Source organism: Argiope bruennichi, chromosome 9, assembly GCF_947563725.1.
Source record: "Argiope bruennichi chromosome 9, qqArgBrue1.1, whole genome shotgun sequence".
Lineage (NCBI taxonomy): Eukaryota > Metazoa > Arthropoda > Arachnida > Araneae > Araneidae > Argiope > Argiope bruennichi.
Genome location: NC_079159.1, coordinates 110,931,554 through 110,947,098, shown reverse-complemented (window position 1 = coordinate 110,947,098; position 15,545 = coordinate 110,931,554). Strand labels below are relative to the sequence as shown.

The window sequence follows — 15,545 nt, the reverse complement described above, 5'->3', positions numbered from 1 at the left end:
ATCACACAAAAAGACAATTCATGCCATAATACTTTTTTAATGTGCCAGTTTTTGAATGATTGTAAAAGAGGTATTTAATGTTTGGAAATTATAACACACCAACTGATTTCATATTCAATGAAAAGATATAGGACAATATTGAATTCATTGACAATGATTCAGATTTACACATCAGCTTTCACAGATCTACTTTATGACTTGATTAATAATTAACATAATTTTCTTCAACAAAAACATCTAAATAACAAGGAATCTGACAGTTCATAAACTATATCAATAGGAAAACAGGATTTAAAAAAAATTACAGTAAAATTTTGGAACATAAAACACATATTAGACTTGCACAATGAAAAATTTTTTACGCAGCAATCAGGAACTGAAAGAGAAATAGAAGCACAAGTTTCAGTCTCATTGCCTAGCATTGATGATCTGTACAAATTCTGGTTTCAGGGATGCTCCACCCACCAAAAAGCCATCAACATCAGGTTTCTTGGCTAGCTCTTTGCAATTAGAAGCAGTGACTGAGCCTTGAAAGATAAAAAAAGATCAGATAGTAGATTCATTTATTTTGTAAGTATAAAATAAATAAAAGGTTGAATAAAATATGCCATTGATCAGATATAACCATTAATATTTTGTTTCAAAACTATTAATGACATATGTTAAGAATGAATTTTGCAATTAGAATATAAAAAAAAATGTACAAGTAATGATGAAGATTACGAGTACTCTTCATAAAGTATTTAAAAAAATGTTAAACATTTAAGTTAAATACTTTATGAAAAGTAGAAAGAAATCACTAATAAAACATGCAAGTTATTCTAGACAACTATTTATACAATAAATCATAGCTTTCCAGATTATATATATCTTAAACCAATGGCATCATAAAGTTGGTAAGTAAATTCAAGTAATGAATGCATACATTTGGTCATGAAACAATCTAAATAATAATCTTTTTGGCATTTGGAAATGGATTTTGTCATTCTGATTAATTTACAGATATGATTTGGAAAGATGAAGCTCACATATTTTAAGAAAAGAAAAATGGAACATTATGGAATGAATCTTTGGTATATTACCATGATAAGCATATCAAATTTATGGTTCACAAGAAATAATTTCAAGGTTTATTAATGGCTTCTATGTATCAAACATGCACAAAAATTTTCTTAAATTTAATTGTGCAGAAGTTCATACAAATAGAAATTATTTTTCAAGATATCAAAATAAAAGACATTTTGAATGTAGTTTGCAGATTTAAAAAAAAAAAAAAACAAAAAAAAAATGCTTCTTTAAAAAAAAAAATCATATTACAAATGAAAATAATTAAAATTGCACTAATTTTGATTTGAAAAGGAAATGTGTATAAGTAGGAAGTTTCTGAAATCCGAAAATAATTACCTGCTAATTTTGAAAAGACTAAAAAAGTGTACAAATAAAATAAATATATCATGTCTAGAGAAAGAGAGAGAGAGAGATAGGAAAAAAAAAAAAAAGTACTTACCACCATATAAAATTCTAGTGGTCTTGGCAACATCAGCTGAAACATTATCTGCCAACCATTTTCGTAATTGTTCATGCACTTCTTGAGCCTTTAAGAAAATTTAGAGTAAAATTATTTAGAAGAAATTTTTTCTTATAAACAATTACCAATGAAAATAAGATGGAAAAACATTAAAACACACAACTTTAGAAAAATCTTGAACATTACTTATTTTATAATAAAGATAAGATTACTTTTTTTAAGATCTTGTTATATTAAAATATCTTAGCATGGAAATATATCTTTGATGATAAATCATTATACACTATTTAAAATACTGTCTTCCACACATAAACATTTCTTTTAATTAGCATAAAGTTCTATTAAGCACAAGTAATTTTTTTCAGGCATTCAGGAAGATTGTTATAATATTAAACTAGGTCTGCTGAATCAGTTATTTTACAGAGCATTTCACAAAATAAGACTAAGACATACAGATTAAAACTAAGATCTCCAAAATAAGTTTTATGTTCATATGGAAATATGTTAATTTTAGTGTCATAATACAAATCCGAACTAAACTGTTTTTCTGTGAAAGATGAAGCAAAATTTAACCTGCAAAATGCTAACTATCCAATTATTATAATTTCCAACTTTGAGAAATGTGTTTGAAAAATAGATAAAACTGTGGTTCTCCTCATGTTATGACTGAATTTGTTTCTATTGAAAGGTTGCAAATCAAATTTTCATTCAAATATGTAATAAAAATTATACATAAATCTCAAAAATTTTATGTATATACATATAATTTCTGTACACAATGCAAAATATATATAAATTTGTGCTAGATTGCATGTACTGTAAACTAACACACATTCCGAAATTGTGTTTTATGTTAAAATTTCAATAAAGATATGATCAAACCTTCATAATATAACTTGACTCTTGCAATTTCAAGAAAATATGAAAACAGAATGATTATCTGCTTTGGAAATGAGCATTAAAAATGGAAAAAAGACTGTTTCATGTATTTAGAGGATCAATAAACAGGCCTGAATTAGATGAAAATGAATATATGACTTAACAGAATTAAAGGATTTAAAGAAAATGACCCCAAACAGTTAAAGACAGAAAATATCATGTATGTGTGCACACTAGAATATTATTTTGAGAAATAGATAATAAACAGGGTATGCAAAATTTTTCACTGGTAATTAATTATACCTTCTAGGTAGAGCATACAGTATTGGCAACAAAGCTGACATTTAAGGGAAATAAGTATTAACTAGTTTGATTTGGCATGCCAGAATACAGTAAAATAGGAAAACAAAGTATAATAATAAATGTTTAATGAACAGGCAGTACTTTAGTACAGCTGAAGTAATCTAACTTTAAATATATTAATATAGTTTTTAAACAGAAGAATTAGACGGAAGAAACATTTTTGAGAAAATATTGATAGATAAGGTAGCAAAATAAATTTTGATTTGAAAAACACTATTCTGTATCAAAGAATTTTAAAATTATTAATGCAAACACACAAGATGGTAATCAATTTAATAATAAATTAAGAAAAGACCAAAATTTGTGTTAGACATGATAATCAAGAACTAGCTTTATAATTCAAAACGTTTTATCTTTGATTTCACTTTGACTATGAAGATAAATTGTTACTTCTAAATTTTCAGATAGAAATAAAAAATAAACAATTATTTTTACTTTCATGCTTTTAATATTTACACAAAATCTATTTATAGCAAATAACTAATTAGTATATTTCATACACTATTTTTATTTTTATTTATTTATTTTTTGTGTAACTGAAAAGGATTCTTAAATATTGCTTATTTTGAAAAATAATGATTCATAGCATAAAAAAATCAATTGAAAAACGATAGTATGTGTTGATTCTATTATTTAAAATAATATTTGAATACCAACAAAACTTTCAAGAGTTATCTTTTTTTTTTTTATCTCTATTAGTAGGGAATCTGAACTGCAATTACATTTTAATGACCACATTCCAATATTTAACAATAAGATATTATTTTCAGTTTGTGATACTAATTTTTATGTTGGTTACTATTTTGCTCCTTCTGAAATAAAAAATTACATATTTACTAACTTAAAAAATGATACATATATCCATATTTTTCCCTTTTAGCACATTACAATTTTAATGGAAAAAAACTTTTTATTCAAAAATGTTTTCAGAGGAACTTCTGTAAACAAGCTTTTCTTTATTATTTTAATACATGGAAACTCAGTATCACTTTTTCTAACAGTGCAAAGGAAATATTCAAAGTTTTTACTAAACATCCAAAGTAATCAGAAAAATCATAACTACAAAAACTTTCTTTCAAGTTTTTACAGTTTTTAAAACTTTATTTGTCAAAGGACTGCGAGTTTGAAATAATACTAAAACGGAAAAATAACAAATTGATGCTTTATTTCATGTTGAAAATATAAACTTTTGTTCATAATTTTAACCCCAACTGTGTAACAAGACATTTTTTAAAAGATCTTTTATAATAAAATCACCAAAAAGAATAATTGTTTAAATTTTATGAGAAGAGAGTTGAAAATCACATGGATCATTCTACTGGTAATATAGAGCAAATTTTTCAATAATTATTTACAGATATGTTTTTTTTTTTTTTTTTTTGAAGAGAGTATGCTTTGTTTTCATAAGTCATTATTCAAAATTTTAAAGAAAAATGTGAAAATTAATACTTTATACATTTGGGATAGTTTCATCTCATTCCTATTAAGGCTGAGTTTATACAGTTATACAGCCACATTAACATTAAATATGTTACGTTCACATAAGTAAAATCTTTTCAGCAATTTATATGATACAAATTTTAAATTAGCACAAATTAATTTCAATAAATAAATAATATATTCAACAATAAATAAATAGAGCTATTTTAACAAATTGCAATCAAGATATCAATTGCAATTTAATTTTCTATGGATTTTCTGGGACTAAGGATTGGAAGTAACCTTTCATACATTTTCATATCATATAAGAAATTGAGGGATTTCTTATTTTTGTCATTTATAATTTTTTTATTCTAAAAAGTTATATTCAATTCAATAAACGCTACAAGCTATACTCAATTCAACAACAACAACAACAAAAGGAAATTTTACTTGTTCAGGGCTAGCTGTTTTCCCTGTTCCAATGGCCCATACTGGTTCATAAGCAATTACAACTCTCTTCCAATCTGAAACCTTGTCTGTAAAAATAAAATATATATATGATACTTTTTTTTTTACTGCTCATCCTGCTTTAAATGAACAATGTTTACAATCTTTCTTATCAATCATAAATAAACTAATAGCAATATAAAAGACAAAAACAGAATGAATAAACAAATGTGATAAAAAGTAACATATAAAAGATTCCAAAATCTTGTAAATCTATGACTCATAAACTACTCTATCTACAATAAGTTTTTTAATCAATAAGATTATTCTCATTAAGATGAATATGATATATATGAAAGCTAATGATATTTTCATAATAACATTTAATTATATAATAAAAAGCATAAATAGTAAGCATGTTGTAGAAATCCTTATTCAATAGATTTTCTTCAAAGTTTGTTCACATATATTACGAAACAAAGTTTTAATAAGATCATAATTAATAAAACATCTAATTTTTTATACAATAAAAAATTAAATTCCCATGCTTTGGTGCAAGCTTATTACAAGCTGTTGCTTGTAATAAAACATATCAGTTCACAATTAAATCCTTTGGTGTAAAAACAAAATAACAAGAAAACCAAATACATTCTTTGTAGTTGTGTTTGAAGGTTAGAGTAGTTTAACCGCATATGTTTAGATGGATGCTATAATGTAAAATGTGAAGATTATAAATGTTTAAAAATAAAGAAATGATAAGTCAGTTTTGTTGTGTTATAAAAGACTAACACCATAATTAGAAGATTAATTCATCTTTAGTAATGCCATTTCTATAAACAAAATATTTAAATTTAATTTTATCTGCTCCAGAATTGTTATTCACAATATACAAACAAATTTTAAATCATTTTCTAAAAACAACTTACAAAAGAATTAGCTTTTGGTAAGTTTTTTTTTTTTTTTTTTAAATCTGGTTGAAAAATTAAAAATCTCATTTTAATTAAAAATAAAACTGCAAACAAGAGGATTTCATATTTAATAATATTTTACATAACAAAATGTTTGCATAAAAAATTTACATATTTAAAAAATATATCCATTATCAGTCTTTGCCGTGGCCATTATGCTTATTTATCTTACCGGAATATAACATTTACATCACATAACTTTTAAAAGCCAATTTGAAACCAATTTTCACTGAAGCATAAGGAAGGTATAGTTATGATAATAAATTAAATAACTTTTTTGCTGATAAAAGATATGAAAATATTTTCATCCAAAACAATTCTCAATTCTAAACTTACTGACAGAACTTAGAAAATTTAATCAACGCATATGACAACATAAAATATTTTTAAAATGAATTGTTAAAGCTTATTAAAAGCATATCAACTTTATATATTTAATTTTACTACATATTTTCATAAAGATGTTAACTAGATCTTTATTATTTAATCATATAGTTTGATTTTTTAAAGTGCATAGTTGATTTCACCATAAGAAGATATTTATTGGATCTATAAAAATAAAATTTAGAAGATACTTTTCTATTGAATTAAAATAAGTTGAAATAAACATAATAAAAATAAGCAACTACATCAATCTTTTTGGAGGCGGGGGACAAGGTAATGATTCCCTTTTGCCAACTTATTGGCAAAAAGTTTACAGTAAATGCACCGATGTAGCTTTGACAATGTTATGCATAGACGCAAGGAATATTAAAAATTACATACCAGCAATTGCTTTTGTTTGACGAAATACAACTTCTTGTGTTTTTCCAGCTTCTCTCTCTTCCAAAAGTTCACCAACACAAGCAATTACTTTGAGTCCCTCTGCTAAAGCATGTGCCGTTTTTTCAGCAATAAGCTATACAATAAAGAGCACTTTTAGAAAGAATGCAAGAAATTATATTCAAAAAAATTACTGTTTGAAATATTATAGATGAAATGTTACACATAAATTAATTCATTTTAGGAGGCAGCAACTTTAAATTGTACATAAAATTTTTTGAAGTTGTATTTTTTTTTTTATACACTATTAAGGATAGAGACCACAGAAAGAAACCAGAAAAGAACAGTAAAACAACAAATAAATTTTAAATAAAAAGTATTGTTAAGTGTAAAAATGATGCCCAAATGGCAATGATCTTTGACAAATATCCAAATTCTGGGAGCCAAGCACAAATTATTTTAAAAATAAAAACTTTTTTTTTATAAGCAATTAAAATAATTTTAACAAAAGAAAATAAAGCCATTTACTAAATTTATAAAACTGTACTTTTCATAAAAATAAGAAAATTATTATTTTGCAACAACTGAAGATATAATTCAGAAATAAAAGCAAATGGGAATAACAGAAAATCGTTAACAAATTTAAATTTCAAATATGTGGATGCATGTACTGAAATAAAAGTGAAATAATTAATACAAAAACCTACTGCATCATCTTCTTTAAAAATGGCACGTCTTTCTGAATGTCCTAAAATAACCCACTCAGATCCAACATCTTTGATCATTGCTGGGCTAAAAAGAAAGGCACAACAAATTATAACAAAGTATTTTATAAAAACTTGAATACAATAAAACACTTTTTTATGCATCAGAATGATACCATCCAATCTATTAATAACTAAAATACATTTGGATATCATATTTATTCACTTCAGCTTTAAAAAAAAAAAAGAAAGCCTTCAAATTTACAGATTCTCTTTTTTCACCATTCTTGTCATTTATTTGTAACAAAATAACTCCCTAATAAAAAATGCACCAATTTTTTCTTTGGTATCTGCAATTTTTAAAAATTATTTTTGACTATATTTAATGCATTAATTTTTCCCATCCTGCTAACTTTACTTTTTGAAATTCAGCGAGCTAAATATTGTGAAATATTTAAAATCTCAAAGAATAAATTATATCTCAGACAGATGAACTATACAAAAATAAGGAATGGTGATGGTGGGGTATTATCTGTTCTCACTTGCAAAATTAAGCAATGATGGAGTAGATTAAATTTTACAAACATCAATATATAATTTAAGAGGACTTTAAAATGGTTAACTTTCTTCACATCCAGGAAGAGATCATACAAAACATTCTTGCTTCTGATGTCATTGAGATAAATGAGGTAACATATATCACTTGAAAAAAAACTAACCTAAGAGAGAGCACAAAGTTGCTGGAGAAAGAAATATCATTTGCGAACCTTTAATTAGACGAGACATAATTCCCTTGCCTGCAGTACGTATACAGCAAGGGTTAATAAAACAGTTTATAGAATTTTGCATACATTCATACTACCTATCCATTTTTTAAAATCTAACCCTGAGTTTTTGATTCATTAGAACAGGCATCCCTAAGTCTGAAAAACACATTTTTGGAATTCTGTCAATCGAAAACACAAAATCAGGTATGTAGATTCCACATCAAGTTTGTAAATTTCTATCAATTTTAAAATGCCAACAAGAACGATGCATGTATGTAAAAAAAAAAAGTAAAAGATGAATAAAATTTGGTATACAATTTTATCATCAAAACTGTAAATCTGTATCAGTTTTGGAACCAATCTATCAATGAATTGAATGATTGTATATGCATGTAATCAAAAAAGTAATTTATCAGGTACAAGATTGCATACCAAATAATCATTTAACTAAAAATGTAGATTGCTTCAAAATTTGGTTTCAATTAATGGAGAAGAATTTATACAAAATACATACTTAGTTATCTACATTATACGAGTTACGAAATATACAATATTGATTCAATATATATCCAAACATCAAAAACAGGATACATTTGTTTATGTAATCCCCTATTCAATTTATCCAAGATTTGAAATTTTCTTGTAAAGGAGGAATGTGTAACACCATTATTAGATAATACATGAGAAAATCAGTATGCATGGTTTCAACCAGATTACATTTACCGGTTCTTTAATAACATAAAATTTTTTCCCATAAAGACCATTTTAGGATTGCATTTAACTTATTAATCTGTCACGAGATAAATTATTGTTTGACGAGAAAGCATTCTCTATTATATAATAAAAAAATTCATTATATTTATTTTGGTACCTGTGCATTTTTATTTCATTAGCACAATTATTATTTTGATACCATGCCGTTGGAAAAATTTAGCATTTAACATACACCATTGGCAAAGATTAATTATATAAAATCCTATCAATATGAAATCTTTGGCAATTCCCTACTCCCCAATGAATTGCTGGCATGCGATTAGTACAGAAATGTATTAATTACAAAAAGATCCTATTAATATGCAATATTTGGAGATTCTCCCTTCCCCAGCGAATTGCAGGCATGTGGTTAATACAGAAATACATTTCTTACACATATGCATTCATATAGAAACCATCTAACACTGGTCAAGCAAATTCTATGCAGTTCTTAAATTAACCTCCCAGTTAAGGAAAATAAATTTTGTTCTTTCCTTCATAATCAGTATGCAATTACATAAACATATACTACAATTTCGAAAGAACTAAATCAGAATTTTACATAAGTAAAATAAATTCCTGTACTATTTTGCATTATAAAATATCTATATCTCTCTCTATATATATATCTAGAAAAATTTCAAGGAGGCTTTTCTAAAAGTGTTCAAGCTTAATAATTGCATGTCAGCGATTAAATGTTCACCAAAAATCTCCAAAGGTGTCATGTTTATTGCAACCAGCAATTAATTGAACTCTTCCAAAAAAATAAAAAGATGTCTTGTTAGGTTTTAGCTATGGTTAACAATGCCAGGAAGTTTAGTATTAAGTTTACTAATGTACGAGATAAAGTCAAAAGTTCACCAATGGTATACAGCTAAGATGAAAGTTGACCAATGGCAACAGTTAAATTCTTAGAAGTATTGTTCTCTCGGTTATCTTTTAGAGAAAAATTAAAGCAAATAAATTTTGATTGAAATCAACTTTAATGTGCCCCTTGAATTATCACCTACAAGTTAACACAAATAAGCAAGATTAGTAATTTTTATGGCGACTCTATTGTTAATTTGTGCACTACTTTTTACCTTGTTGAGTTGAATGTCTACTACTTTACCAATTTGGCATTACTGCGATTTGTAGTAATGCAAATAGACACACTAAATTGGATTTAATTTAATCACAAGTCTTCTTCCAAAAAATGTCTTTTCTTTTAATGAGATTTTGGTTCAGAAATTTAGATTGAGACTACAGATGATTTATATAATTACGATATAAAAATAATTCTGTTAAACAAGAACAACGAATCAGCAATAATGGGATTAAGAATTTATGAGTTGTATAGGGACATAGAATAGTTTTGAAAATGCAAACTTGAAAAAAAGAAAAAGAAAAAAAGTGAGATATAGAGAACATTTAATAATTAATTATAATTACCTAATTTCCCCAGTAAAAGCACCACTAGGAACTTTGTAGCAATTTTGAGCTGCAATCTTAATAGTTTTTGGCATCTTTGAAATAGCATAATCCATATATATTGATGGACAACCAAGAACGACCTCTGAAAAGTAAAATACTCAAGTTAATAATATAAAAGAATTTTTTTAATAATTTTCTTAGCATTTTTTTCAACTTAATATGATTTAATAAATATTATTAAACTCATCAACAAATAATTTAAAGCAAATAAATAATGAAACTTGCGGAAAAATAATGCAAATTACTGAACTAACAATGAACTTTGGCACAGAATCTGCTAAACTTTACCCAATTATTTGGTGATTTATCCTATTAAGTATGTAAATTCCCTTTTACCAAATGACTGACAATAGTTTAGAGGATTAGTACCAATTCATAATAGAATAATATAAATTTACCAACTATTGCCAAACTATAAGTGCAAAAATTTATAGTCAATAGAAAAAATTGTAAGTATTTTTAAAAAAGTTTTAGTTACAAGATAACAATGGACAAAGACTTATAATTTTGATTAATGAGAGAAATCAGAGTAAGTATAATTAAAGTTATAATTAAATCAAATTTAGTAATTCTTTTATAAAGATATACAATATAAAATTGTCCAAAAATTAATATTTGGAAAGAAGTTAATATAAAATAAACAGTATGCTCCTCAAAACATTATGGTACATGATAAAAATGTTATGTGTAATTTGTAGTTAAACTTAAAACTGTTATATTAAACTTATTTCTACTATTAAATGTTTATAACTCAAATATAAATACAGAGCATCAATTTTTAAAAGTTACAGAATTCAAATAAATTGTTTCATCTGCTAACTAATTATAAAGTGAATCAAAATAAAAACAAAAAGTTCAACAGCAAAATGAATCCATTTTGCTGCTCAATATTTTTAAATCAAGTTGTGCTTTCAAAATCAAAAATTTTTTTAAAAAGGTAACTTCCTCCCAGATAGAGATTACTTTAATGTAATTCAATAAAATATTGCATTTAATTTTAAAACAATGTAAAGAAGAAATGTTAAGATTTTTCACTGCCCCTCCCCCCCCCAAAAAAATAGACTTTTATTCTATTTGCATTGTACATTGCTATATGTAAATTTTATGTAAAATTTAAAGATGCACAGAGTACTTTTTAGCACAAGTTCAAATTAAAGATTAAATTTGGAGTTGTTTTAATTTAAACTTTAGAAAGTAAAGAAAAAACAAACTTCTATAGACATGAAAAACTCAACTGGAAAGAAAAGTGTTGTAGAGATATTGCAGAAATTGTGAATAGCCTCATTGAGCAGTGTATTAATTAATATGTATAAAATGCATGGATTTTTGCAAAGATCTAATGGAAGTGGTTGGCCCAAAAAGATTTCTTCCTGTGCGAGTAGCACAGGAAGACAGATACCAAGATTTGTTAAAGAGACACTTAAATTTTCAGCAATAAAGATTTCAAGTGAGTTAAAGGAGGAATCTGTTGCCAATGTGCATCCAAAGACGATAAGGAATTTTTAACATTCTAAGGAATGTAGAGCATATACACCCCAAAGAAATCATTTATTTGCCAGAAATGAGAAGAAATGTTTTGAATACGCTAACACTATTTGGACGATTTAAAGATTTCTGCAAGTCTATTATTTTTACTGTCGAGTCAAAATTTAATTTGTTTGGATCTGATGGCCGTCACTTTGTGTGCAAAAAGAAGGTATGGCATTAATACTAGCAAATATGAGAGTAGCTGTTAAATACGATGGTGATAAAATTATGGTATGGGGTACAAACGGTAGCTAATGGAGTTGGAAAAAGTAGTGTTTATTAAAGGTAGATGACAAAATGTTGTAGTTGAATATTCTAAAACAGAATTTACTAGGTTCAGCTGCAAAACTGAATTTAGATAGAAACAATTCTTTGGTTCAAGATAATGATCTTAAGCATAATGCTCACATTGCGAAAGAATGGTTATTATATAATGTACAGAAAGTACTGTCCCATCATCCATAAAGTCTTAAATTGAATTCTATAGAGCATCTATGGTTGTTTATGAAGAAAAAATTATGAGAGAAGGAAACAAGAAATGAAAAGAAAGTGGTCTTCTGAATGTATGGGTCAATTCACCAACAGACTTCATAGAAAAGTTGTGCCCTTTGATGAATATGAAGTTAGAAGCTGTTATAGCAGCTAAAGTACATCACATGAAGTGTTAATGTTTTTGTCATAAATTCAAAAACTATTTTTGAGACCTTGCATAAGTGTCCAAGTTTATTTTTTGCTACTGAAAGTAATATCATAATTTACTTGAAATTTAGAATTTATGCATTATTGAAATCAAATCAAGCTGTTTAATTTAATTTTGAAATTGTCTTTCTTCTGAATTTTGTTTTATTTTAAAAGTATAATATAGCACAAAATTATTAAACAAATCATGTAGGCCTGCTGTCCAACGTCGTTTTTTTATTTACTGTATATAAATTAATCAAATTGTGGAAACATATTTTAAAGAAGTCTGTACTATTTAAAAAGAGGAAGGGGAGAGAAGAAAAGGAAAAAAGAAAAGAAAAACTAAGCTAAGTTAGACATGTGGAAAGTTCATAAAATAAATATGTCAAATAAAATATGCTTAGAATTTGAAGATGAAATTTTATTTTAAACATTGTATCTAATGATAGGGAAATTACCAGTATTTGGATCTAGGGGACCAGCTGAAAGAAATTGAACAATGCCATCAATGGAACTCTTGCTACCATTCATCTTCCAGTTACCTCCAACAAAAAATTTCCTGTCAGACATCTTGGCCTAAGAAAATAAAAGTATATCCCAGTTAATAATTCAGAAAACAATGAGGATAATTATTAGTATTTTCCCAAGAGCTTAAAACATGATTTCGCATATGAATGCATATTTGTTGATAACAAATTTTATTCAACATTCATGTTAAAATTTTATCATTAATTGCAAATATTTAGAAAATTAATACAGATAAATGAATTATGCACTTTGGTGCAATATGCAATATGGTGTAAAAATCTTAACAAAATTTCTGAAAAGATACATTTTAAGAATATTTTATTAACCTCTTCGGGATGGGAGTGTCATATATGCATTCCCATCTCTCACAGACAGCCATGCCACCTATGCAAGGCCAGAAGATGAACTTCATGGATGGGCAATGTCAATGTGCATTTAAAGCAAATTTTAAATGCCACTCGATGGCTTGCCTGTATTCATTACCTTTAAAATGAATAGCAGATGATAGTTTTAAGATCTTGAACTTCAATTTGTTCATATCAGGCTGACTCTGTTATTTTACTCATCAACTGTTACAGGGGTAAAAGATAAGCATAATGTAAATAAACAGAGCTGGGTAGTCTAGCTTTCCATACAATAGGAACATTTATATTTCTGGTCACTTTCCGAATCTTTTTATTATTATTATTATTGAGTAGGGTCTTCTCAGGTTTTACATATAGTTTCTGTTGTATTTTGTGCAGTTTTCAAATATATTTAGCATGCTTCCTTTTTAACTATGGAAAGTCTAGACTTTGGTTTATTATGACAAGAAAATATTATTTGTCAGAGAAAGAATGTATTCACATTATATATAAACTAAGTGACATAAATGAGAGTGATGATTCATGTTGTATGGAATTAGAATATAATAATTTGAATGATTCTGATACAGATATTTTACTACATTTAAATTTATTTTCCTCTTCTTGTAAATAACCTGTATTGCATATTTTATTACTCATTTTAAAGTTTATAAATGTATTTTTTCAATTAAAGCTTCAGAATTATTTGAATAGGGCTTCTGAAAATCATTTCTCAAGTTAAATGAATGTTTTAATATCTTTTAATATAAATTAAAGAATAAAGATTATTGATTGCTAAATTTAATGCATATGATAGCAAAACTAAATCAGAATTGGTACCACAAATTACGACGTTAGGACAAACTATGTTTTGTGATATTTATTCTTTTTTATTAAAGTTAAGCTGAGCGACGCAAATCCCCCGTCTTGTGGGATAATTCCTATCGCCCTCGCTTCGTCCAGGGCTAGCGTCTGGAATAAAGGCACCCTGTCGGGAAAGAGTTAAATATACAAACAAAAATAAATATTTTATAAAAAAAAATAAAAAATGTTGAAGATATATTTTTAATTTCATATTTACCGATAAAAAACAATAGACAATATCTTAATTAGATATTTATTTATTATGTGATATCTTAATTTATATTATTTACATCTCCAACAAGTAGAACACTTATGAATGATATAAAAGTACTGAGGAAAAATTATAAGAAATAGGCAGCAATAGCTTTTAAACATGGATCTGGATAGAGTTATAATTATACTAATAATAAAAACAATCCATTTACATAACATCTGTAAATATAAACTTTAAATACACATATTTTAAAATGAAAACTAAGGTAACGGGAATACCGAAACTTTAGGACAAATAAGCTAGGAAATTTTATTTTTTAAAAAGGAATTGAATAGACAACGATCTAAACAAAATGCTACAATTATATTTACTTACGAATTTTAAAATGAAATGATCAACGGCAAAATATTTGAATTTAGCAGACGAGTAGTTCTGAAAACGGTCACCCTCACTTTGACAGCGATTTAAAAGCCGTCTCAAACGTCACGTTAACGTGCAAAGGTCATAGCAAAGGCATCGCATGCAGCGCACCAGACGTATTGCCAATCATCAACTAAACTAAACTTTTATTTCCTATTGGACAGAGGAAACCACACCTTTCACTCTTAAACCAATGAAATCTTATGATAGCTATTTTTTTGGATGGGAGTGAGAGTATAAAGAAAAAAAAAATTGCAGAATCAATTAAAATAAGCCGTTATAAAATGTATTTAAACTCTTTAAAAATAATTTTTTTATACAATAAAAGGAAGAAAATGAGTTATACAGCCATTTTTGCCTTTTAACTTAAAGTTGAATGAAATTTTATATCGCACTAGAGCTAAGAATTTACATCACTAAATTAAAATAATTTGCTGAAATTTCAATAGACATTAGGAATAAATTAATGTTTTTTTCTTTTTTGTCTATTTTTCTTCATGCTTAAAAACCAATTACTTTTTTTCTTATTAATAGAGATTGCTTCTTCTGTAATGGTGGAATATTTTAATAATTCAAGGCATTTTCATGTCTCCTTTAGTTATAAATAAATTTAGAATATATATTGCTGCATATTTCTCATTAAGATTTTATTGAAGCTTTAATCACTTATCCCAACCTGAATTTCAAATTAAAAAGCTTTTAAGAAGTGTTTTGAAATTTAAACTACATTTTAAATACGTATTTAAAATGTATTCTCATTTACAAAAATCTTGTTTAAAATAAAGTCTTATTTAAATATAGATATATTAATTTAAAAACAAAATAAAAATAAAACAGATTTTATTTTATTCTATGTCAAAACAACTGACCTAACTGTCAACTGCATTAGTCGTATGTTCAT

At 26.2% G+C, this 15,545-nt stretch overlaps 1 protein-coding gene across 1 annotated transcript; it reads right to left on the bottom strand.

Annotated features, from left to right (window-relative positions):
- Nucleotides 1-17: 17 nt before the first annotated feature.
- LOC129983829 (triosephosphate isomerase-like) lies at nt 18-14,757 on the bottom strand. Its single transcript, XM_056093484.1, has 8 exons — nt 14,600-14,757; nt 12,733-12,850; nt 10,025-10,148; nt 7,077-7,161; nt 6,373-6,505; nt 4,643-4,728; nt 1,508-1,595; nt 18-527 (listed from the first exon to the last, which is right to left on the bottom strand). Exons 2-8 carry the CDS (start codon nt 12,842-12,844, stop codon nt 409-411), a joined length of 747 nt encoding a protein of 248 aa, XP_055949459.1. The 5' UTR covers nt 12,845-12,850; nt 14,600-14,757; the 3' UTR covers nt 18-408.
- Nucleotides 14,758-15,545: the final 788 nt, after the last annotated feature.

Coding starts and splice junctions, on each gene's coding strand:
- LOC129983829 (XM_056093484.1), bottom strand. CDS start 12,844: ATGTCTGACAGGAAATTTTTTGTTGGAGGTAACTGGAAGATGAATGGT. Junction 10,149..12,732: donor TCCCCTAGATCCAAATACTG/GTAATTTCCCTA, acceptor TTTACTTTTCAG/AGGTCGTTCTTGGTTGTCCA. Junction 1,596..4,642: donor AAACAGCTAGCCCTGAACAA/GTAAAATTTCCT, acceptor ATTTTCTTAAAG/GCTCAAGAAGTGCATGAACA.